At 39.8% G+C, this 24,610-nt stretch overlaps 4 protein-coding genes across 9 annotated transcripts; 1 reads left to right on the forward strand and 3 right to left on the reverse strand.

Annotated features, from left to right (window-relative positions):
- Positions 1–128: 128 nt before the first annotated feature.
- LOC103841079 (receptor-like protein kinase FERONIA) lies at positions 129–3,480 on the reverse strand. Of its 2 annotated transcripts, none has more exons than XM_009117592.3 (3): positions 3,275–3,480; positions 2,833–3,162; positions 129–2,751 (listed from the first exon to the last, which is right to left on the reverse strand). In XM_009117592.3, the coding sequence occupies exons 2-3, from the start codon at positions 3,146–3,148 to the stop codon at positions 380–382; spliced, it is 2,688 nt and encodes an 895-aa protein (XP_009115840.1). In that variant the 5' UTR covers positions 3,149–3,162; positions 3,275–3,480; the 3' UTR covers positions 129–379. The 2 variants fall into 2 exon arrangements, with proteins under 2 accessions (XP_009115840.1, XP_009115841.1); XM_009117593.3 differs by having other exon boundaries at positions 2,833–3,202; positions 3,275–3,442.
- Positions 3,481–6,181: 2,701 nt separating this feature from the next.
- On the reverse strand, positions 6,182–10,903 carry LOC103841080 (probable disease resistance protein At4g19520). The gene is made up of 4 exons (XM_009117594.3): positions 10,475–10,903; positions 8,873–9,923; positions 8,502–8,798; positions 6,182–8,412 (listed from the first exon to the last, which is right to left on the reverse strand). The coding sequence occupies exons 1-4, from the start codon at positions 10,879–10,881 to the stop codon at positions 6,478–6,480; spliced, it is 3,690 nt and encodes a 1,229-aa protein (XP_009115842.1). The 5' UTR covers positions 10,882–10,903; the 3' UTR covers positions 6,182–6,477.
- On the forward strand, positions 10,528–15,902 carry LOC103841081 (disease resistance protein RPS4B). Of its 5 annotated transcripts, none has more exons than XM_009117595.3 (7): positions 10,528–10,904; positions 11,273–11,865; positions 12,003–13,149; positions 13,247–13,561; positions 13,642–14,529; positions 14,615–15,114; positions 15,230–15,900. In XM_009117595.3, the coding sequence occupies exons 2-7, from the start codon at positions 11,381–11,383 to the stop codon at positions 15,561–15,563; spliced, it is 3,669 nt and encodes a 1,222-aa protein (XP_009115843.1). In that variant the 5' UTR covers positions 10,528–10,904; positions 11,273–11,380; the 3' UTR covers positions 15,564–15,900. The 5 variants fall into 5 exon arrangements, with proteins under 5 accessions (XP_009115843.1, XP_018510187.1, XP_018510186.1 ...); XM_018654671.2 differs by having other exon boundaries at positions 11,381–11,865; XM_018654670.2 differs by having other exon boundaries at positions 10,677–10,904; positions 11,267–11,865.
- An 851-nt stretch (positions 15,903–16,753) lies between these two features.
- Positions 16,754–24,034, reverse strand: LOC103841082 (non-specific lipid-transfer protein 12). Its single transcript, XM_009117597.3, has 3 exons — positions 23,598–24,034; positions 23,217–23,269; positions 16,754–16,942 (listed from the first exon to the last, which is right to left on the reverse strand). The coding sequence occupies exons 1-2, from the start codon at positions 23,942–23,944 to the stop codon at positions 23,251–23,253; spliced, it is 366 nt and encodes a 121-aa protein (XP_009115845.1). The 5' UTR covers positions 23,945–24,034; the 3' UTR covers positions 16,754–16,942; positions 23,217–23,250.
- Between the last annotated feature and the right edge of the window lie 576 nt (positions 24,035–24,610).

A 24,610-nucleotide genomic window follows, 5' to 3' on the forward strand; every position in this document is an offset into this window, starting at 1 on the left:
ACTTTAACAGACTTGTTTGGTATCTCCAATTCGGCTTTACAACACTTGTCATGAGATGTTCCGTTTCTCATAAGTCAAAAGTACAAGTAAATGGTTTCTAACGTGTTGCATCCACTACAAAAGCGTTATAGAGAACAAACCCAAATAGTACATTGACGCAAATCATATGTTTCATGTTTTGTAAAAGCAAAAACAAAACACATTAAATTTTTACACTCTTTTATGATTGTGGTACGTGGTATCAAATACACAAATAAATAACAGTAAAGAAACCAATAGTAAATAAGTAGCAAAGAGAAAGAGAAACGAACCAGTATCATTTTGGATAAAGCCGGTTTAGAAAAGATAGTACTGTACCGGGTTTTTAAGACTCTTCTCTCTAACGTCCCTTAGGGTTCATGATCTGAGAAAACACAGCACTTGGAGTGAGCCCATCTGAATCATCGCTAGCCAAACTCCGACCACCAATGCTCATGTCTATTCCACTGCTCCTCGAGTCAGTCACGTTCCCTTCATACACATCAGAGCCTTTGTCATTGTTCTTCCCTTTACAGTTATCATCATCATACTTAATCTCATCCATGTCCATCTCACTGCATATCCCCTTCCCGCTCTCCTCAGCGCTTTCCTGAAGCTGCAACGCGAACTCCAAGTTCCACAGAACATCCCCCATGGATGGTCTCTCAATACCCTGGTCTAGCACACACTTCATCGCGGTCTCAGCAAACTTCTTAAAGCATTCAGGTGTGATCTTGCCCTTGAGATGAGGATCAACGATCTGATCAAGCATGCCCTTCTTGTAGCAGTACGGTGCCCACTCAGCTAAGCTCACTTGCTCTTTAGCTAGCGTGGGGTTCAAGGCAGGTCTTGCACAAAGAGCTTCGAAGAGAACAACTCCAAAGGAGTAGACATCGGACTTATCAGTCAGTTGCTGCCGTCTAAAGTACTCCGGATCAAGATAACCGAAACTCCCTTTCACGACAGTGCTCACGTGCGTGTGGTCAAGCGTAGGACCAGTCTTCGACAGACCGAAGTCAGAGACCTTAGCCACCCATTTCTCATCAAGCAAAATGTTAGTCGTCTTCACATCTCTGTGGATGATCGTATGCTTCGCACCAGTGTGTAGATAATGCAAACCTCTAGCCGCACCGATGCAAATCTCAAGTCGCTGCTTCCAAGAAAGAGGAGCGTTCTGAGTCTTGTATAGATGCTCCCTCATCGTCCCATGAGCCATGTAGTCATACACCAGAATCATCTCGCAATTCTCCTCACAGTAACCTATCAACGACACGAGGTGCCGGTGTCTAAGCTTCGAGAGCATCTCGATCTCGGTCTGGAACTCATGCACTCCTTGCTCCGACATCGGGTTGCCTCTCTTGATGGCCACCTTCGTAGTCCCTCCATCGATTTCTCCTCTGTAAACTTTCCCAAAACCACCAACTCCGAGGACTCTAGACTCGTCGAAGTTCTTGGTAGCCGCTTTGATCTCAGCAAAGGAGAAGTGACGGCAAAGATTCGACGGAAGAGACGACGCATAGCTCCCTGTAGTATTAGTCTTCCCGGAGCCAGCAGAATGCGAGTTTCCGTATAAAGACAACGGAAGCCAACCTGAAGTTGCGTCGCTCGCAGGCTGGTACTCACCGCTCTTACGTCTCCTGTACGCAGCCATCGCGAAGAAACCAACGAGAAGCCCCAGCACCACAGCTCCACTAGCTGCACCGGCCACAACAGCCGTATGACTCTTGGTATGACTAGTACGCTGTTGCAAGACTTTGGACGGATCAGCAGTCACCTTAGGACCAGGCAGAGGGTTGGGACCCGCGAGGTTACCGTCAGAGCTATTCATCTTGAATATCTCAACACCGTTGAGAATCGAATCATAGTACTGAGGCTTGTCGATAGGGTTAGGATGAAGCGCTAGCCAGAGATCCTGCTGCCCTTTCCCTTCAGGAGGGATCACAACGTAGTCCTTATGCAACGCGATCCCGTTGCCACCTGTCCATCCCGCCACGTCAGCCGCAGGCTCAGCCGTCTGATTGTTGAGATAGATCGTGAACACTCTTTGATTAATTTTATTGATGTTGGAGGAAACCTCGCAGAAGTGAAGCCTGACGAGGTAGCTAAACCCAGAGTCAACGCTGAACACCCAAGTCAAGTTGTAGTTGAGGTTGACCTGAGGGGTCGGGCCCATGGACCTAGCCGTGGAGTACACGTCAGCAGGAGCGATATAAGAAGGCGTACCGGTAGGGTACTGGATCGTCATGTTGGGATCAGCTGTCTCGGGGATACCGAGGCTCGCGGCGAAGATGTAATCCTGATCATCGTACCAAGACCTAAACAAACCGGTGTCAGCAGAAGGAGAGATGTCGTTCCCGCCGACGTTGAGCCTGTAGACATTCTCGAGAGCGGTGGTGTTATCGATCGTGACGCCACTAGAAGTTCCTACAACGGTCAACGTCCCGTCGGTGCTACTGTAGATATCAGGCATCGAAGTTACTTCGATACCGTTGACGAAGGCGTAGGCGTTAGAAGGCGTTGACTCTGGTGTGAAGGTCATGTTTAAGGTCCCACCTTCGACGTTGACAACGAACTCTTTGATGATGTAAGCGTAGTTCAACGCCTGGGAGGTCTGAGCGGCGCTGAAGTTTTTGAGGAGAGTGTAGGGTCCTGAGGAGAGGGAGAAGAGGGAGTTGGTTGCGTTGAGGCCGTCGTAGGAGTTGGGGTAGAAGTAGAGACGCACGAACTTGCGACCTGTGATAGAGAAAGTGTTTATTAGTAAACCGGAAATGAGTAAACCAAAGTTAAATTACTAAACCAGGATTGAACCAATACCTGACGCGACCGGGAAGGAGTAAGTGAAGGGAGATCTGAAGATTCTGGCGGACATGTATGGGACGGTGGGGACGGAGGGGTCTTGTGTTGCGGCGGGGGATGTTTTGGAGTCGCCGGAGGAAGACAGGAACTTGGATTTGACATCCTGGATCCATGTTCTGTTATCTGTGTCGGTTAGGTCGGAGGAGCCGCCGCAGTTTAAGAGGATTTTGTCGGTGGGTGTGTAGTCAGCGGCTGAGATTAGAGTGGTTATGGATAAGAGAAGGAGGAGGAGGAGAGACAAGAGGGATCGTATCCCTCCCTCCGTTGAAGTCATCGTTTCTTCTCGATCTACGGAAAGGAGGAAACACAAATAGAAAGTTTTACAGATCTGCAAATGGAAAGTTTCAGACAGGCAAGGAGAGTGAATTCCGACAAGAGTTGAAGTGAAGATAAAACATACCTTAAGAATCGGTGGAGAATTCTAGCGATGAAATCGGAGAGATGTGGAGAAGAAAGAAGGAGGAGAGAGAGTTATGAAAGAGGAGAGATAATGAAGGTGCGAGCATAGTTAAACGGAACAGAACATCCCAGCATTGTTGCCTCCCTCTAAACGCGTAGACGTTAGTTTTAATTAAACAAATGTATATTTATTTTATGAAGCCGGCTTGGTAAGTGACGATAATACCCTTAAGAGTAACAGCTGTTGTTACAACATTCCCTTAGGATAATGTTGATTGGCATGGATTGGTCTGTCTTTGTTGACAGCGTTTTTTTTTTTAATTATGCGGTGACGACCCCTCGTGGCTGAGCTGGCTCTCGCATTTATATAAAGCGAAAGAGTGGGACCTGTTTTGATAGAAAAAACTCCGTTTTGTTTATTTAATTTAGTCATTGGAATTTGTCAAACCACATTTTGCGGTTGAATGATATCTTTTCTTTCCGCCGCTTTATGTTCGTCGTCTCCTCTTTCAGTCGAGAGTCAGCGTTCTTTAAGTAGTTAGGATTGACGATTGAGTAAAGTTTCCCTTTTGGATGTGGGAATCGTGTTGATCGTCAAAGTTTTGTTGATTTTTAGTGCACAATCAGTCTGGTACTCTGGTCAACAGACTTCATACGCCCAAGTATGAAAGCATGCGAACGTCTAACGAGATAGGCCTAAGTTTAAGATATTTGAGCCTGACTGATTCCGTGACGCCAAGGACATTCCCTCTTCTGGGGGTGTGATTTTTCTTCGGGAAAAAGGGTATAGCTGCTACGTCTTTCCGTTAAGACACAAAAGCTAAAGAACAATTAGAATTGATAGCTTTAAACCCAATTAAAGCTTTAATAAATCAGAACACAAGAACAGTGTCGAATCTATTTGTATGTTTTACGATCTCTTCCACATTCATTTTCACGAGTTGCATGTGCAAATGAAGATTTATCCTCATTTAGTTTAAACAAAACGCCAGCTGCTTGGATATGCACCATGCTGCTACAATATGGTTTCCATGGTCTCTTTCAATAAATATACCTATACTTTATTCACATATTTTATAAAAGTAATTGCAGGGGTGGTCCGAACATAGTCAAATGAAACATTGGACTAGGGCTCCCAATTTTTCTGAAAATTTTACATTGAAAAAACCTTCAAATTTGTAAAAAATATTTTTTTGTTAAAATCTTACTAAAATGTTTATGGCCCTTAACATTTCATGGACGCCCTTGTGTAATTGTGTGTGTACTCTGTTATAATTTATAGCCTTTATTCTTCTTTTTTTTTGAAACACTATAGCCTTTATTCAATACGTCATTTCTTGGAATTGAATTGCGTTTGTGGTTATGTCATCAATATATCGCCAAAAATTCATCGAAAAATCATTCCCAACAATATCTTTGGGAATTTGTTAAAACAATATAGCATCTATATAAACGTTTTATAAGAAACATATATTATCATTTGTTAAAACAATTTTGCATCTATATAAACGTTTATATAGATTTATCTTCTAAAATTCAGATCATTATATTTAATATTTTAACACTTCTATTTATCTTGTTTTACTATAGAAAATAATATATACTAGATCTTGACCCGCGCCCCCGCGCGGGTGTTGGATTTAACTTGCGTTCAATGTAAATTTATAAACCATTTATTTTATAAAATGTCCATTTATATTTTTATGTTTTGTAAAATATATTTAGAGTAGAATATATTATATTATAATATAGATGTTTGATAACAATTTTTTATATGTACGTAATCTTATATTTATAATTTTATAATTGATGCAATTTGATGTAATTGTAATATTCATATATTAACCTATTGATTTTTTTGTTTATTTATTTAAAAATAATTTAATTTTTTACAGCAGGTTTTTATGAATTATTATTAATTTTATGATATTAGATTTTAAGTGAAGCGGCAGATTAGTAAATAAGAAAGAAATGCAATGGTTAAATGTGTAAATAAAAAAAATATTTAATCTGCTATCCGTGTTTCCAAACAATTCTCATTTAATCTGCTATCCAAGTTTCCAACCGACAGAATCTGTAAAGGAGAAAGAAATACAGTGACTAAATATGTAAATAAAAAAATATTTAATCTGCTATCCTTGTTTCCAAACAACTTTCATTTAATCTACTACCTAAGTTTCCAAACAGTACCAAAAGGTACTTCAGTTTTAATAATATAGATAGTCCTAGGGGTGTTCAATCCGGATATCGGTTCGGTTTCGGTTCGGTTTTTTTCGGTTTTTGGTATTTCGGTTAGTAAAATATAACTACCATTCTAAATACATATTTACTTCGGTTCGGTTCGGTTTATATACCGTCGGTTTTTGGTTTATTCGGTTTTATACCAAAAAACATAATTATTTTGTTTGAGATCATATTATATGAATTTTAGAGTCATATTGTCAACACTGTCATTTATTAAAAATATATTACATGTTCAAATAAATGAACAAAAAAGTAAAAATGCTTCTACCATCAAATAAAATAATCAAATCTATAACTAAAATCAGAACTTTAAATTTTAAAAATAAAAATATGAAACAAAACAAAAACATGAAGGAAAAGTTTTTCCACTCTTCCATATTTAGTGTTCATTAAAGTTATGCTTTTTTAATTGAAAATTTTCCATTAATTATTATCCATCAAATTTATAATCTTCATATTAATTTAGTGAAGACTAAAATAAAGCAAACAGATCAAAAAAAGACTTAGAAAATAAGATGTCTGAATTGTGATGTATTGTTATTTAGTTATAGTTCAAGTGTTTTACAAATTAAGGTTTTTTATTATTATAAAATTATGGTAATAGTTATTAACACAAATTTAACTTATGTAACAAATAGATTTTCATGTATCGTTATAAAATAGATACATATTTACATGTTTCTACTTGTAATCGGTTTTGTTCAGTTTATTCGGTTTAATCGGTTATATACCAAACCATATCCAAATCCTACGGTTTTTATAAAGTTATATCCATTCGGTTTATATGGTATATACCAAAACCAAACCATATTGTATATTTCGGTTCGGTTCGGTTCGGTACGGTTCGGTTTTACCATATTGACCAGCCCTAAATAGATACTCATACAAAGACAAAATACAAATAAATAACCAAGAATGTTTTTCTCTTTTCACATACACTACTTTCTCTTTTACTTTTACTTACTCTAGGCAAGCACAACCAACAAACCTCCCAGTGCGCCTAAACCGAAGTTTACCGAGCAGACTTGACAGCTTCGGAGAATGCTTCTTACTTAAACTCATATCCTTACTTGCACTTATCACACTCAAGCTCGCCGCACCAGTTGCAGCTGTTATCACACAAACATCACACTCACTCACCATGCAACTACCTCCTAAAACCTTGTTTCTCCCACTTACTGCTTGAAACTCAAACTCTACTTGATCGGCCAATACACTACTTTCGTTTCCTTCACCACCACCCACACTTCGATGCATCTCAGCATACTCGTAAAACACAAACATATGATCCCTTTGAATCTCGGGAGCTTCTCTCGGACCCCAACACCTAAAAACTTTCTCCACTTTGCTAATCACCTTTCTCTTACTCTTCCATGTGCTTATGCACCTGACCCCAAGACCATCATTGTTGTGACTATCATCCATAAACGTAACCACAACGAATATAGCAAACCCCAAGAGTGTGTTGCGTAGGGAAGAAGTTATCTCCAGTACTGCAAACGAACCTGTCCGCAAATTGTAGGAAGATGTCTGATTTGCATCCGCAGGAGCGCAAATGCTGAACGCAAGTGCTTTGATGAGTTCCTGCTCATGTTCTTTGCCGATGCTAGCTACTTTAGCCAGACCTTTCGCTACTCGTTTTCTAGCCACTTCTCGAGACTTATTGAAGCAGTTGTTAAAGGTGTAGTGACTAGGAAACTGCTCAGACGCCCATGAAACTGACTCTAGGGATACACAACCATGCACGTTCAAGATTTTCAGGCTTTGGGGAAGCTCTGGAAGAGATCTGAGGTTTCTACAGTGTCGTAATCTAAGGCTATGTAGCTTACATAGCTGCTTTATACTCTCAGGGATTTTTCTGAAACCATTCCTACTAAGATCCAGTACCATTACTGTAGGCAAGGAACATATCTCTTCAGGTATATGCATCAAGGATGCATTGCAGAGGGACAAAGATACTAGAGCATACAATCTTGGGACCAAGCCATGTAGTAACCTTGAAGATGGAAGCAGCCTTGGTTGAGGCAAGTAATCTTGACGCTGACATACATTCTCATTAAAAGCCGAGATAAGATTACTCATGCCAGTTTCTACTGTGAACAGCCTTGGTAACTTAAGTGTGACAAGAGATTTTAAGTTACTAATCTCCATGGGAAGACGTCGAAGCCTCTTGCAGTTCTGCAAATCTAATATGACAAGTCCTGATAGATGTCTGATTGACGAGGGCACTTCTTGTATAGCTGTGCCAGCAAGATATAACTCTTCCAAGTTTCTTGGGAGGTTGAGATCTTCAATGTCTTCAAGCTCTGAGCATCCAGAGAGATTAAGTACCGCAAGAGAAGTCAATGTACTCAATCTCAATGGTATCTTTTGAAGCTGTTTGCAGTTCTCCAAATCTAACACAACAAGTTCAGAGAGATGCACCAGGGAAGGCAGTTCTTGAATGCTGGTGCCACCAAGGTATAGCTTTTTAAGATTCTTTGGGATAACCTGAATATCCTCAAGCTCTATGCAACGAGACAGATCAAGAACTTTGAGGTGTTCCAAATAAACCATGATTGAGTCTTCAAGATCAAAGAACTTGTGACCCCCATGATGATAAGTAATTATGTTATCTTGTGAAGAGAGGGCCACGGTTGGTATTGATCTTATGGCAGTTTGTTTGAGATACAACTCCTCAATCTTAGGTGGAACCTTTGGGAAAACTTTGATATTTATGCAACCAGATAGATTTATCACCCGGAGATGATGGAAATGGCCTGTGTCTATAAATTTTTCTAGTCTTGTACAACCTTGAAGATCAATAACCTCAATGTTTCGAGCATTTTCAAGTTCTTGAATATCAACTAGCTTTCGTGAATGACAAAGCTTGATCCTCTTCAGCATCTCAAGTTCCTGGAAAAAAAATGTTCAAAAAAATAACATAGCCGCCGTTATAGTAAAATAAAAAATGTCAAGAAAATAATTATGTGAATTTTTCTTACCTTGGTTCCTTCCCAAAGTCTCTGAAGTTTACTGGAGCACATGTTAAGTATAACAAGATTCATAAGGTCAAAACCTTGTGGTAAGGACAACAATGGGAAATTTTCCCAGTGCAATAACCTTAACTCATCTGGTAGAGATTTAAGTCCCTTGGGGAGGTGTATTGTAGAATAGCTTCCAGGTTTGGAACTGCAAATCTTCAGATATCTAAGATTGTACATTTTCTCAAACGCCATAGGGTTGAGATCAAAGTTTAAGTCAGATGGGTCCAGAGATATGGCTTCAATGTCTTCACTTCCCTGAAGCAACAAGTGAAACAAATAGATAAAGAAGTTGTCTCGCTAAGGTTTGTGAGAAAGTTAAAAAAACATACCAAGACGTTTTTGTCCTCCAGAAAATGCTTAATGCTCGATGGTTTCCATAGTCTGGAACGTCTCTTTCTTCTATTGATTAATTTGCGACCTATGTCTTGGATCAGATTATGCATTACTACCTTGCCTTGTGAGATACTCACCAAACATTTCTCAACAAGAACATTGATTCCAACACGTGGAAAGAAACCACAGCCCTCAAGGAGATGCATCACATAGTCGATGCTTTCTCCCCTGAATAGACAAACAATGTCAAGAAAGATGTTCTTCTCGTTGGAACTAAGTAAGTCATATGTGCTCTTGACTGCGTCATAAATCTCATGTGGAGGAGATTGCTCGAGCGTGAGGAATGCGTTCTCAACTTCTTTTGGATTATCCCTCGTCTTTCTCCCATAATACTTTAGAGCTAAAGGATTACCATCTGCATATTCAATCACTTTGGGTAATAGTTTCTGTAGATTCTCATGTTTGATGTCCTTTCCAAATGCAAAGCGCGAGAATAGCTGTTGAGCCTCGTCCTCATTCAAACCAGGAACCTCGTAGATTTGCTTCACTTGACAAAGAGAAAACACTTGTTTATCTCTTGAGGTTATGATAATCAAACTCCCTGGACAAAACCAGTTAAACCCTCCAAGAAACAACTCTGCATCTAGAGCCTTGCGGACATCATCAAGAACAACAAGAACTCTTTTCTGCCCTAAAACGTTTCTAAGGAGGACTGGTCTTGTAATTAAACTATTCACGCCAAACTCTTCCCTAAGAGTTTTCCCAAAGTGTTCCTCCAACAGACAGTGAAGTCCCTTTTCATGAAACTTCTTGTTAAAATCTTTGATGAAGCAAGAAGCCTCATAACCACCAGACATTTGGTCAAAGATAGCTTCAGCAAGTGTTGTCTTCCCTATGCCGGCCATACCCCATAGTCCTATCCTACAAACTCCACATGGTTGAAGCAAGTTTTCTATCCGCAGCAACTTTGGATAAACACCAATATTTTCTGTGGTATTTAGCTTTTCACGCACGTCAGCGACAATCTCTTCTACAAGGTCTGACTCACTGCATATATTTTTTTTGTTGTAGAAAACTAGTTAACACTAAGGTTTAAATTGTGGAAAATACATTTAAATCTTATTAAAAATATATTTAGGGGGTGAGTATTCAACCGAACTTTAGAAGTGATTTGTATCAAAATAACAATGCACTATTATTCAAACATGAATTTTAAAAATTCATTTAAAATCTAATATTATTAAATTTGATATTTAATAAAATCTATATATATAAAATTTGCTGCTTAAATTTTTTATAGTGATTTCAAAATGTTTAGGTGGAATTTCTTAGTTAAAAAGAAAAAAATCAAAAAGCCAAATCGCATAATTTTATGTGAGATTGTAGAATGGTTTAACAAAAGCCATATTGATTTTCTAATTCTTTAAAATCATCTCAAACTCATTAAAAATCAAATCATTTCAATCTCTAGATTGAATACAAACTGTTGTAAAAAAAACTAGTTAATACCTAGTTTTTCACTGCATTTGAAGGTCGAAATTACATTTAAAAATCTTATTAAATGTCTTTTTGTATAATGTATATGGTATGGAAATTACCTTTGCGTTACATATGATTCGTGCCCTGGTAAGTCCACCACTTCTAACAGAGCGCTTCGCCGTTCACTCGTAAGATCGCTCGATTTCCAGATCAGTTTCTTCACAGACGACTTGGTGGCTCTGTAAAACACCGGAACCACCGCGTGACCGCCTTCATATCCCCGGCGTTCGGAAACCTTGACGAGCTCCTCCAGGCACGGCTTGGATGACGAGTATTTCTCAGAGAAAACCACCACACAAGCTTTCGATTTCTCCATGTCTCCCTTGGATAATCCATCGCTTTTCGGATCGGATCCGCCGATGTAAGAGGATATTCCTCTGCGGTGAAAAGCGGCGGAGAGGTGGCTGATGAAGGAGTACCGCACCTTATCCTCACATCTATCGAAGCTGATGTACACTTCCACCATGATCAGACGCCGCGTTGTTTGAGGTAACCAAAAATAAACAACCTCTCGTTTCTTCTTTGGCCCTAGATTCTTGTGAATTTGGATTTGAGTTTCTTCAATGTTAGGTTGGGTCAAAGTCTAGTTTAGTGACTCGCCATCAACTCGTTCCGAGTCTAGACCTAGTCTTGGAAGATTCGTTTATATCTTTTTCTTCTGCAATAATTTGATAATATGGTCCTTTTCACATTGTTCACTGTCTATGGAAGAGGTCATAGCCAAACTAAGATAGTAATATCTTTGCACAAAGATAGACTCAACCTTCTTCAACTTGATTTTGATTAAAATAAACCAAAATGATAGATAAGCTGTGTTTTGTTTAACTCGTATATTATCTTTTTTCCTGTAGAGGTAGAACTAGTCCAAGATTTGAAAAAAGAGGATCTTTTATTGAGATGTTTGCAACCATGTCTTGTCTCTCCTAAGGAGACTCTAACACATTTTGTCTCCTAACAAAACTCAGATGGAGGAGGTCTCTTCCTCTTCCAAAGTCAAGGTACTTCCCTTGCCTCCGCAGTACCAAGTGTTTGTAAACTTCAGGGGAGATGAGTTGCGGTACAACTTTGTTAGCCATCTCACAAGTGCATTGCTCAGAGATGGGGTCAACATCTTCATAGACACGAATGAGGAAAAAGGAAAATCTTTAAATGTGCTTTTCGAGAGGATTGAAGAGTCGAGGATCGCCTTGGCTCTCTTTTCTGTGAGGTACACCGAGTCAAAATGGTGCCTGAACGAACTGCTGAAGATGAAAGAATGCATGGACAAAGGTCAACTCCTCATCATTCCCATCTTTTACAAGGTTCAAGCATACGAAGTTCGGTTTCAGAGGGGACGGTTCGGTTATTTGTTTAACAAGTTGCGCCATGTTGACGTTGACAAGAAGAAGCAGTGGTCTGAAGCTTTGAACTCTGTCGCTGACCGAATAGGCTTCTGCTTCGACGGAAAGAGGTACCATCTTGCAGTTTCCTCTAGTGTTATTCGTTGAGAGGAATGATTTGAGAATTTATTCAGGGCTTTGACTATCAATATATAAGCTAAAGGATCTACTTATCTGTTTTATTTCTTCTTGATTATCCTTTCTGCAGCGACGAAAACAAGTTCATCCACAGTATCGTCGAAAAGGTTAAGCAAGCGCTGAGAAAAATTCAGTTGGATGAAAGCAAAGGCAACTCTGTTTTTCTTTCAAAAAACACTTCGTTGCGCTTAGGAAGAGAAAACAATGAGATTTATGGACTCAAGCAACGCTTGGACGAATTGGAGGAGAAGTTTGATCTTGACTGTCAGGAGACTCGATATTTGGGAGTTGTTGGGATGCCAGGCATTGGTAAAACCACTCTTGCAAGGGAGTTATATGAAACTTGGCAGTGCAAATTCGTAAGTCACGTGTTAATCCAAGATATTCGTAGAACTTCCAAGGAGCTTGGGTTGGATTGCTTGCCTGCATTACTCTTGGAAGAATTACTCGGTGTAAGAAATTCAGACGTAAAATCTTCTCAAGGCGCCTACGAATCCTACAAGAGTGAACTACTCAAACATAAAGTTCTCGTTGTTCTCGACGATGTGAGTGACAGAAAGCAGATAGAGGTTCTTCTGGGGAGTTGCGACTGGATTAGGCAGGGAAGTAGAATTGTCATTTCAACAAGCGACAAGTCACTAATCCAAGATGTTGTCGACTATACTTATGTTGTCCCACAGTTAAACCACAAAGACGGACTAGGTCACTTTGGGCGTTATGCCTTTGACCATCATTCCAGCAAACACAACAATGAAGTCATCATGAAGCTATCAAAAGAGTTTGTGCATTATGTTAGAGGTCATCCGCTAGCTCTTAAGTTGTTGGGCGCAGATCTTAATGGGAAAGACGAGGGCTATTGGAAAACAATACTGGCAACACTCTCCCAAAGTTCCTGCCCGTGTATTCGAGATGTGTTGGAAGAAAGCTATAATGAGTTGAGTCAAGAGCACAAAGAGATATTTCTCGACATGGCTTGTTTTAGAAGGGAAGATGAGAGTTACGTTGCAAGTTTACTGGATACATCTGAAGCCGCAAGAGAAATAAAAACTCTCATAAACAAATTCATGATAGATGTTTCTGATGGGCGAGTAGAGATGCATGATTTACTATATACCTTCGCCAAGGAGATTTGCCGAAGAGCACATGCTCAAGATGGAAAGGGGGGACATAGGTTGTGGCATCACCAAGATATCATTGATGTACTAAAGAACATAGAGGTGAGCTAAAGAAAAATTTACTTTTAATATATGAAGTTCATCAAGAGTGCATTCTATAATGAACAATAAATTTGATTGTTGATGGCTTGTTTAACAGGAAGGCGAGAAAGTTAGAGGGATTTTCCTAAACATGAATGAAATGAAGAGGGAGATGAGCTTAGACAGTTGCACCTTTGAACCAATGCTCGGTCTCAGATACCTCAAGATCTATAGCTCAGGCTGTCCTGAGCAATGCAGACCTAACAATAAGATAAACCTCCCTGATGGACTAAACTTTCCTGTGGAAGAGGTTCGGTATCTCCACTGGCTGGAGTTCCCATTGAAAGAACTTCCACCAGATTTCAACCCTCGCAATCTTGTGGACCTTAAGCTTCCTTACAGCAAGATTGAACGAATCTGGAGTGATGATAAGGTGTGTCTCTCTGTTATTGCTTGACTATATTACATAAATGGATAGTATTTTTACTGGTGTCTAACTATTGTTCGTCACAGGATACATCAAAATTGAAGTGGGTCAATCTCAACCATTCCAGTAACTTGCGCGTCTTGTCAGGATTATCAAAGGCTCAAAATCTGCAAAGATTGAACCTTGAAGGCTGCACAAAAATGGAAACTTTACCCCATGATATGCAACATATGAGAAGTCTTCTTGTCCTGAACCTGAACGGGTGCACAAGTCTCAACTCTCTTCCGGAAATAAGTTTGGTGTCACTAGAAACTCTCATCCTCAGCAACTGCTCAAACCTGAAGGAATTCCGGGTGATCTCACAAAATCTAGAAGCTCTATACTTGGATGGCACTTCAGTGAAAAAACTCCCTCTGGATATCAAAATACTGAAGAGACTTGCCTTGTTGAATATGAAAGGATGCACGAAGCTGAAGGAATTTCCTGATTGTCTTGATGACTTGAAAGCTCTCAAGGAATTGATACTCTCAGATTGCTCGAAGCTCCAACAATTTCCTGCAAACGGCGAAAGCATCAAGGTTTTAGAGACATTGCGATTGGATGCGACAGGCTTAACTGAGATTCCGAAGATATCCTCCTTACAGTGTTTATGCTTAAGCAAGAATGATCAGATCATCTCCCTTCCAGATAACATCAGTCAACTCTATCAACTAAAATGGTTGGACTTGAAGTATTGCAAGAGTCTTACATCTATTCCAAAGCTTCCACCAAATCTTCAGCACTTTGATGCACATGGCTGTTGCTCACTTAAAACAGTCTCGAATCCACTGGCATGTCTTACGACAACTCAACAGATCTGTTCCACGTTCATATTCACGAGCTGCAACAAACTTGAGATGAGTGCGAAGAAAGATATATCTTCCTTTGCTCAAAGGAAATGCCAGCTGCTTTCAGATGCACAAAACTGCTGCAATGTGATTTCCATGATCTCTCTCAATATATTTTCCTGTGTCAGAAACAGTCACGTTCTTATAACTTTCCTTGTGTATATTTCGGCAGGTTTCGGATTTGGAGCCTTTGTTCAGTACTTGCTTTCCTGGAAGTGAACTACCTTCATGGTTAGGTCATGAAGCCGTTGGATGTATGTTAGAGCTCAGAATGCCCCCACATTGGCGCGAAAATAAGCTTGCCGGTCTAGCTTTATGTGCTGTTGTCTCATTTCCAAACTCCCAGGTACAAATGAAGTGTTTTTCGGTGAAATGCACACTGAAGATAGAAGTAAAAGAAGGGTCGTGGATCGACTTTTCTTTCCCAGTTGGAAGTTTGAGAAATCAGGACAATGTTGTAGAGAATACTGCGTCACCAGAGCATATCTTTATTGGTTATATCAGCTGTTCAAAGATCTTTAAACGTCTTGAAAGCCAGCATTTTATCAGCCCTGATCCTACGAAGTCCACTCTATCTAGTAAATGTAGTCCTACCAAGGCCTCCTTTAAATTCACGGTCACAGATGGTACGAGCGAGATACCGGGGCTCGAAGTGCTCAAGTGTGGCTTAAGGTAAGTTCATTGATTGGAGCGATTTAAAAGGTTTTCTCTTTGATTTCTAGAGCTTTGTATTTTATTTTTAGCCGTCTTGGGAAATTTCATATCCTTTTTAAAAATCATGTTGCAGGTTTTTTATAGGTGGTGAGAGCAGTGGAGATTGTTTAAAGAAGTTGGAAGTGAAAGATGCTGAACAGAATCCAAGTGCACAAAAGTTATCAGATAATTGGACGAGTGAATCAGATACCACTACTGAGGTTGCTGTTTCGCCTGAAAATGCAAACAGTGCAGAACAGAGCCCAGAGACGGTTACAACAGCGGTTACGGCTTCACCAGAAAAAGCTAACAGTGCAGAATTTCAAATGGAAATCTCCACAACCCCACGTGAAGGTCAACCACGCCCATATATAAAAACTTCGAAATGGGTATGCTTTGCTTGTTTTGACTCCAGAAAACATCCATGAACTGTGGAAGAAAATGATAGCTCAACACTAGAGAAAAGTAACCAAGGTGCACATAAAAGATCCCAAAGATTCGGAATCTTGGTGTGTTTATAATAAGAAACCAAAGACTTTGGGATTTAGGTGTAAAAACTCTAACATAAGATGGTTTGGTTTGTATTCACCGAGATGGAAATTTTTTGGTATTTTGGGTATTAGGTTCTTCATTGTTGTGTGAACTCGTTTGAAAGTTGAATGTGTGGACGTGTTTCGTTAAGGCTGGAGTTTTATGTCAAGCTCTTGCCAAATCATAGATGCGGAGGTTCTGATGATTTGTTTATTTAGTTTTCATTTTTATTTTCTTCTCTCCCAAGGCTTTTCTGGTTCATTGGAATTTGTCAAATCCCATTTGCGATTGAAAGAACTTTTTATTTTCGTCTCTTTCCAGAGAGAGACAAGTAGACACTAGACAACCTTTGCTTCCTTTGATGGGTATAAGTAGTTAGGAATGAGTAAAGTTTTTCTTTTGATTCACCAATTTCCTCTAAATATGAAATATGACAAGACTTGAGCTAGTAGCGGTTAACACTTTAGTTTCATGTTGTGTCTCTCTCTCCTCCGATAAAAAACAAGGCGAATTCATATTTAGAGGAAATCGCTGAATGCCTTCGTATAAATGATACACAACATAAAACTAAAGAGTTGGAAAAAAAGACGCAACAGGTTCTTGTTGGGAGACTGAAGTGCAAAATGTAAAATTGCTTTAACTTAGAAAAAAGAACTTAGATATATATAGGCGAATTGTGTATACACTAAACATTTTTGTTTGTGTCTCCATATTGTCTTCTATGCACGACTCTGTATCCAATGAAACATTGGCTTTAACTCTAAAAATTTTGGAAGCTTATTATATAGTAGTATGGCCCCTAAATTTAGGGGGGAAATTGTTAGGGTTCTTAAGAAATGTTTCAACCTCCAAATTTTATATCCGCTCCGCCCACATGTATCGACTTTAGCTTTTATCATTTGGACCGAACTTGTATGCTGCAAAATATATCTACGCCATCATGGGTGCTTAAGCGTTTGAAAGCAAAAGCACATTCACCCCTTCCGTGCTCTTGCGACGGTTAAATGATCCTCTTCGCATAATTCGGCCAATGCAGTCGACTAAAATCTCAACTATTCCTGCAAGTACCTCTTGATCATAGTAAATGTAATAGTAAGACGTAAGTGTTATCCCTGACCCTGACGGTACGGTACGTGTACATAAATCAAAGTGACAGTAAAGAGAGAGGGAGTCCTTTGTCGTTATTACCATATGAAGTGGATTACATAATAATAAGACAATGAGTTTAGAAAATGGAAAGCAGAATAACTATGATGCTAGGTTAGAAAGCTGGCAACTTTTATTAGATTGTTTACAGCTCGATCAAGAGGAAGAGGAAGATGATGACGAGAGAAGCAAGATAGCTTTAGGAAAATGAATGATATTATTGATCATCTTAATCTGTTACAATGTACATACATGTCTATATATACAGTCGGTTTAAGCTAAAGGAAACTTAACCAACCATACCGAGTTACACTAAACCGGTATATACATATAACTCTAATACCCCCCCTTCAAGATGGAACAAACAAATGATGTAATCCCATCTTGAGTATCAAACGCTGGAATATTGCAGGCTGAACAGCCTTGGTAAGGACGTCAGCTAGCTGATGCTCAGACTTCACATGCATTGTTTTCAGAAAACCACTCTTCAATTTCTCCCGGACAACGTGACAATCCAGCTCAATATGCTTAGTCCGTTCATGATAAACCGGATTGGAGGCGATATGCAATGCTGATTGATTGTCACAAAACAGCTTAGCGGGACCTGTAAGAGAACAGTGAAGATCACGCAACAGATAGTCCAACCAAATAAGCTCACATGTCGTGTCTGCCATTGACCGGTACTCAGCTTCAGAGCTACTTCTTGAGACAGTCTGCTGTTTCTTTGCACGCCAAGAAATCAAGGAGTCACCCAAGAATATACAATAGCCTGTCGTTGAGCGTCTTGAGTCAAGACAAGCACCCCAGTCGGCATCACAAAAAGCTGTCAATGTAGTTTCTGAAGAGGCAGAGTAAAACAGTCCTTGAGCAGGATCATTCTTCAGGTAACGTAACACACGGTGAGCTGCCTTCAAGTGATCATTACGCGGAGCTGACATAAACTGACTAAGTTTATGAACAGCATATGTGATATCAGGGCGAGTATGCGTGAGGTAAAGTAGCTTCCCAACAATCTTCCGATACACAGATGCATCCGTAAGAAGGTCACCAGAAGTAGTAGAATCAGATAGCTTCAAGTTTGGTTCCATAGGAACGGAAACTGGCTTGCATCCAAGATATCCAGCATCTTGGAGTAGTTCAAGAGTGTATTTTCTCTGATTAATGGAGATACCAGTTTCATTACGAGCGATCTCAAAGCCCAAAAAATATTTGGCAGGGCCAAGATCCCGAAGCTTGAAAGCACTTTGCAAAGCCTTCTTGAATGAGTCAATCTCATCATCATCATTGCCAACAATCAAGATATCATCGACGTAAACGAGAGCGGCAATGAAAAGTGAACCAGAGCTCTTGATGAAAAGAGAATGATCTGAAGGCGCTTGCTTAAAACCTGCAGTAGTAATGGTAAGAGATAGCTTCTGATTCCACTGTCGTGATGCTTGTTTAAGCCCGTAAAGAGACTTGTGTAGACGACAGACTGAGTTTGGAGGATAAGCACGACCTGTCAACTCAGTGTAACCCAGTGGAATAGTCATGTAAATCTCTTCGTCCAAATCGCCATTGAGAAAGGCATTACTGATATCAAGTTGTGCTGTTGACCAATTCTTCGCAGCAGTGAGAGCCAGTAAGAGACGCAAAGTACCAAGCTTAGCAACTGGCGAGAAAGTATCCAAGTAATCCAAACCTTCTAACTGAGTGTAACCTTTAGCAACAAGACGAGACTTCGGTCGTTCCACTGTTCCATCTGGATTAAACTTGTAAGTATTAATCCACTTACAACCAACAGGGTGTTTACCAAGAGGCAGTTCACAGATGGACCAAGTACCAGTCTCCTCCAAAGAATTCATCTCAGATTTCATGGACAACCTAAACTCATCACGAAGGATCGCCTCTTGATATGTTTTGGGAGCAATGACAGTTGTGATATTGATGAGAAAGTCTCTATGTTCAGATGCAACATTATCATATGACAAGAATGCAGAGATGGGATATGATGTTGTATGATTAGAATGAGAAGGAAATGCAGTTTTGTTCAGAAGATAACAGTGATATTGATCTAGGTATGAAGGAACTTTGGTTTGTCGTCTAGTTCTATTGCAAGGAATAGGATCAGAATTATGATCAGAGGCAACAGGAACATGAGATGAAGACGGAACAGGAACAGAAGCAGATTCACTAAATGATGTAAAATCTGAGGAAGTAGTTGGTCCTATATCAAAGAAAGCCGGAAATGGAGAATCAGGAACAGGCATAGGTAAAACATGTTGACCAAAGATTTCATCATTTGAATGCTTATCAAGACGCTCTGAAAAGGGAAAACAAGTTTCATGGAAAACAACATTTCGTGATATTGAAACCGAGTTAGTATCAAGATCAAGAACCTTATACCCTTTGTAACCTTGTGGATAACCAAGAAACACACACGACTGATACCATATTACCATATTGAGTTACACTAAACCGGTATATACATATAACTCTAATACCCCCCCTTCAAGATGGAACAAACAAATGATGTAATCCCATCTTGAGTATCAAACGCTGGAATATTGCAGGCTGAACAGCCTTGGTAAGGACGTCAGCTAGCTGATGCTCAGACTTCACATGCATTGTTTTCAGAAAACCACTCTTCAATTTCTCCCGGACAACGTGACAATCCAGCTCAATATGCTTAGTCCGTTCATGATAAACCGGATTGGAGGCGATATGCAATGCTGATTGATTGTCACAAAACAGCTTAGCGGGACCTGTAAGAGAACAGTGAAGATCACGCAACAGATAGTCCAACCAAATAAGCTCACATGTCGTGTCTGCCATTGACCGGTACTCAGCTTCAGAGCTACTTCTTGAGACAGTCTGCTGTTTCTTTGCACGCCAAGAAATCAAGGAGTCACCCAAGAATATACAATAGCCTGTCGTTGAGCGTCTTGAGTCAAGACAAGCACCCCAGTCGGCATCACAAAAAGCTGTCAATGTAGTTTCTGAAGAGGCAGAGTAAAACAGTCCTTGAGCAGGATCATTCTTCAGGTAACGTAACACACGGTGAGCTGCCTTCAAGTGATCATTACGCGGAGCTGACATAAACTGACTAAGTTTATGAACAGCATATGTGATATCAGGGCGAGTATGCGTGAGGTAAAGTAGCTTCCCAACAATCTTCCGATACACAGATGCATCCGTAAGAAGGTCACCAGAAGTAGTAGAATCAGATAGCTTCAAGTTTGGTTCCATAGGAACGGAAACTGGCTTGCATCCAAGATATCCAGCATCTTGGAGTAGTTCAAGAGTGTATTTTCTCTGATTAATGGAGATACCAGTTTCATTACGAGCGATCTCAAAGCCCAAAAAATATTTGGCAGGGCCAAGATCCCGAAGCTTGAAAGCACTTTGCAAAGCCTTCTTGAATGAGTCAATCTCATCATCATCATTGCCAACAATCAAGATATCATCGACGTAAACGAGAGCGGCAATGAAAAGTGAACCAGAGCTCTTGATGAAAAGAGAATGATCTGAAGGCGCTTGCTTAAAACCTGCAGTAGTAATGGTAAGAGATAGCTTCTGATTCCACTGTCGTGATGCTTGTTTAAGCCCGTAAAGAGACTTGTGTAGACGACAGACTGAGTTTGGAGGATAAGCACGACCTGTCAACTCAGTGTAACCCAGTGGAATAGTCATGTAAATCTCTTCGTCCAAATCGCCATTGAGAAAGGCATTACTGATATCAAGTTGTGCTGTTGACCAATTCTTCGCAGCAGTGAGAGCCAGTAAGAGACGCAAAGTACCAAGCTTAGCAACTGGCGAGAAAGTATCCAAGTAATCCAAACCTTCTAACTGAGTGTAACCTTTAGCAACAAGACGAGACTTCGGTCGTTCCACTGTTCCATCTGGATTAAACTTGTAAGTATTAATCCACTTACAACCAACAGGGTGTTTACCAAGAGGCAGTTCACAGATGGACCAAGTACCAGTCTCCTCCAAAGAATTCATCTCAGATTTCATGGACAACCTAAACTCATCACGAAGGATCGCCTCTTGATATGTTTTGGGAGCAATGACAGTTGTGATATTGATGATGGAGCCTAAACCATCTATCTCGAAGGTTTTCAACTTGATCTCACAAGAAGAACGTCAAAGATCTATGAAATCTGCAAGCAATGTGACTTTCCAGACTAGTCATGCAGACTAGTCATGCATGAATCTTGTGTGGTGATGGATGTCCTAATCTTTGATGCCAAACTTCAGATGAAACTTGAGAAATATGATGCACATGAGCAGTGGAATGTAGTTCAGGAGCATCAGGTTCTAGGATATAGAGATCTTGGTGGAGGTTACCCTTCCCAATCATGTAATCCGGAGTATGCTCCTGAATGTAATCAAGGGGATTAAAAGGAAGTATGTAGCAAGCATCAGAAGAGAATAAAACCGAGATTGAAGTATCTTTGGTCAGAGCACTAATGCTCAAAAGATTAAATTTGAAACCCGGAATAAAAAGTACAGTCTTTAAAATCAACTGAGAAGAAAGAATAATTGTGCCAGAGAGAGATACAGGAATGCGAGAACCATCAGGCAAAGTAACAACCGTATTAGAAATCATTGTAGTGCTAGAAAACAGAGTCAAATCAGAACAAACATGGCAACTAGCCCCTGTATCTATCACCCAAGATTGAGACGAAAAAGTAAGGCCATTCTTCATTCCCGCAGAAATAAAATGTGTATGTGTAAGAAGTTTACCAGATGAAGATGCATGATCAGTGGTGATAGGAACAATATGAGGTTGAGGTTTAAACGTTGAGACCGATCCATCAGAGAGTTTAAGTACACTTCCCGCAATCTGAGAATAGTTGGTCTCAGAACTACCAGAGTTGGTATTGAGAATATTCAGAAGTTTCTGAACCTGATCCAGTGTGACTGTCCCCAAGCGAGTACCCTGATGATCATGCATGGTAATACCTCCAGGTTCATGTGTAATATTGGCCACAGTAGAAGCCTTAGACCCATGTTGTTGCTGCGAGGTAGACCTGGTAGAAGACATGTCTTGTGGCTTGGTCGCCGAGTTGGGAGGCTTATATCCTTGAGGATAACCGTGTAACTTGTAACAGCGGCTCACAGTATGGCCAGAGAGACCACAATGAGAACAAATAGGACGAGATCGCTGCTTATTATAGCCTCCAGAGTAAGCTGCAACCACTGGTTCCAGAGATGAATCTGCATGACTAGTCTGGAAAGTCACATTGCTTGCAGATTTCATAGATCTTTGACGTTCTTCTTGTGAGATCAAGTTGAAAACCTTCGAGATAGATGGTTTAGGCTCCATCATCAATATCTGTCCCCGAGTAGCCGTGAAGGTGTCATTCAAGCCCATCAAAAATTTGAGAATATGATCTTGTTCATCCCGTTGAGCTAGCTGTTTATGGCTCGCACAATCCAACTGGCCACAGCAGCACGTGTAGGGAGCATCATGATTCTTAAGTTCCTCCCATAGTTGCTTTAGACGGGTGTAGTAGACACTAACAGTGTGTGAACCTTGCATCTCCGAATATATCTGCTGCTTAATTTCAGCAGTCCTTGGTCCATCACTCTGTTTGAATTGATCATGAAGATCCAGCCACATCTGCTTCGCCGTCTCCAAGTACATTATACTTTTCGCAATCGACTTGTCAACAGAGTTCACAATCCAAGTACTCACAATGTTGTTACAGCGTGACCAAGAACCATAATCAGGATGATTCGCATCCAAATCCGGAAACACACCAGTAACAAACACAGCCTTATTGCGAGCACCTAACGCCATAAGCATCGATCTACGCCAGCTATTGAAATTTCCAATTCCAACAAGTTTCTCAGAAACAAGGGAGATACCAGCATGATCGGCATGATGAACGAAAAGAGGATTGGAGTTTGGATCGGAGAGCGACGGCAGAGCCATTCCGGGAATCGAAGCTTCAGAATCTTGAGGATTCATGACAAAGGTGAAGAATCGTCAATCCAAAGCGCAAGTAGAATCACCAACGGATCAAAGAAAGAAGGAAAACGCCGAAACGATAGATCGCAAGAACTTGTCGAAGAAGAATCGTGAAGACTGCGATGAGTGAAGGATGAAAGAAAACGCTCATGATCGATGAAGAAGAGCTGATCAGAGTTGAGAAGATGAAAAAAAAACGAAGCGGAAGAACGAGGATCAGAGTAGCTCTGATACCATATTAGATTGTTTACAGCTCGATCAAGAGGAAGAGGAAGATGATGACGAGAGAAGCAAGATAGCTTTAGGAAAATGAATGATATTATTGATCATCTTAATCTGTTACAATGTACATACATGTCTATATATACAGTCGGTTTAAGCTAAAGGAAACTTAACCAACCATACCGAGTTACACTAAACCGGTATATACATATAACTCTAATAACTTTGATTAGTCGTACATATCTAGCTACCCTCCTTCACACGGCAGTCGAAATACTGCAACATTTGAACAAACACAACAAACATGTATCATGACATTAAGACAAAAACCACTAAAGACAACCAGAAAAGTTAATAAGCTTCTGCAGATTTTTCCTTCTTGATCTTTGCTTCAGTATATGCAAGATATATATTTCGTGAACCATATCTATCTATGTTGTAGTTTAGTCGAATTCATTAACTAGTATGTGTGTTTCAGAGTGTAATGAATTTTCAAGATACTTTCTTGGATAAAAAGCTTTTAAAGGTTTTTCCATATTCCAAAAAGAAGCAAGGAAATCTAATATAGTACAAAAAAAAACAATAACAAGTATTGTAGACGTACGTGTCACAATTGGTGCTGAAATTAAATGGGTAGGGAACTGAAACACCACAAATAGTAGGGAGTGTGCCCACAAGCTCGATGCTAATGAATCCTTTGTTTTCCTTAGCCACTGCTTTAAGGCACTTACATACTTGTCGGCGGTCCGGAGTGGTCTGAGCCATTTGATTCAGTCCTTTGACTTCCGCGCAGCAGTAGTCTGATGGCACTGGAAAAAAGTTGGTCAAGTAGCCCATGCATTGAGCCAATGTGGATGTCACTATCCCACACGTTATGTGTGACTCTGCTGGAGCTGCCATGTAGACCTTAAGGACGAGGAGGCATGTGATGATCTTTGAAGCAAACGCCATTTTTGTTTTAAATGTTTTCTAAGTAAATGATTTTACATTGTTAATGTCGTCGCTACGGTTTTTATAATTGGGAAAGCTCATGAATGGTATGCGTACCCGTTAATTATGCTTAGTTTCTCATGCATGCAAATTTAATGAATAACAGGATTAAGAAAATTCATATATTCCATTGTTAATATATACTCCTTTCATTTATTTTTATTTGATGTTTTGAAGTTGTGCACATAGATTAAGAAAATATTTAATTCTATATATTTATAAATAAAAATATTATTGATTATTTAACTAACCATAATATAATCAATAAAAAGAACCTGCAGAAGAAAAAAAAATCATATAACATAACAATCAATAAATTTAACCTGAAAACTTGAAAATATCATCTAATTTGAAAAAATAAATTCAAAATTAATGTCGTCTATTTTAAAAAAAAAAACAGAAAGAGCATATACAGTATATTGCTTTTTTGATCTTCCTTCGGTCAGTTTCAAGAAGATGTCACATCAGAAATCTAGATTTAACCCGGAACTGAATGGATATTTCCACTTGGTTGGACTAAAAATAGATATATTCCGAAATTAGAGTTTATAAACTTTATATTATATTATCATTAAATTAGGGGAGGAAATCATAAGACTATTATTCCAAACACTCACATAAAACACA

The sequence above is a fragment of the Brassica rapa genome, chromosome A09, assembly GCF_000309985.2.
Source record: "Brassica rapa cultivar Chiifu-401-42 chromosome A09, CAAS_Brap_v3.01, whole genome shotgun sequence".
NCBI lineage: Eukaryota > Viridiplantae > Streptophyta > Magnoliopsida > Brassicales > Brassicaceae > Brassica > Brassica rapa.

What these genes read in the sequence shown, in the direction of transcription:
- LOC103841079 (XM_009117592.3), bottom strand. Translation starts at nt 3,148, where the DNA reads ATGACTTCAACGGAGGGAGGGATACGATCCCTCTTGTCTCTCCTCCTC. An exon ending in CTCCTTCCCGGTCGCGTCAG is followed by an intron (nt 2,752 to 2,832) that starts GTATTGGTTCAA and finishes TCTCTATCACAG; the next exon opens with GTCGCAAGTTCGTGCGTCTC.
- LOC103841080 (XM_009117594.3), bottom strand. Translation starts at nt 10,881, where the DNA reads ATGGTGGAAGTGTACATCAGCTTCGATAGATGTGAGGATAAGGTGCGG. An exon ending in TGGAGGACAAAAACGTCTTG is followed by an intron (nt 8,799 to 8,872) that starts GTATGTTTTTTT and finishes TTGTTGCTTCAG; the next exon opens with GGAAGTGAAGACATTGAAGC. An exon ending in GACTTTGGGAAGGAACCAAG is followed by an intron (nt 8,413 to 8,501) that starts GTAAGAAAAATT and finishes TTTTTTTTCCAG; the next exon opens with GAACTTGAGATGCTGAAGAG.
- LOC103841081 (XM_009117595.3), top strand. Translation starts at nt 11,381, where the DNA reads ATGGAGGAGGTCTCTTCCTCTTCCAAAGTCAAGGTACTTCCCTTGCCT. An exon ending in TTCTGCTTCGACGGAAAGAG is followed by an intron (nt 11,866 to 12,002) that starts GTACCATCTTGC and finishes TCCTTTCTGCAG; the next exon opens with CGACGAAAACAAGTTCATCC. An exon ending in GTGCTCAAGTGTGGCTTAAG is followed by an intron (nt 15,115 to 15,229) that starts GTAAGTTCATTG and finishes ATCATGTTGCAG; the next exon opens with GTTTTTTATAGGTGGTGAGA.
- LOC103841082 (XM_009117597.3), bottom strand. Translation starts at nt 23,944, where the DNA reads ATGGCGTTTGCTTCAAAGATCATCACATGCCTCCTCGTCCTTAAGGTC.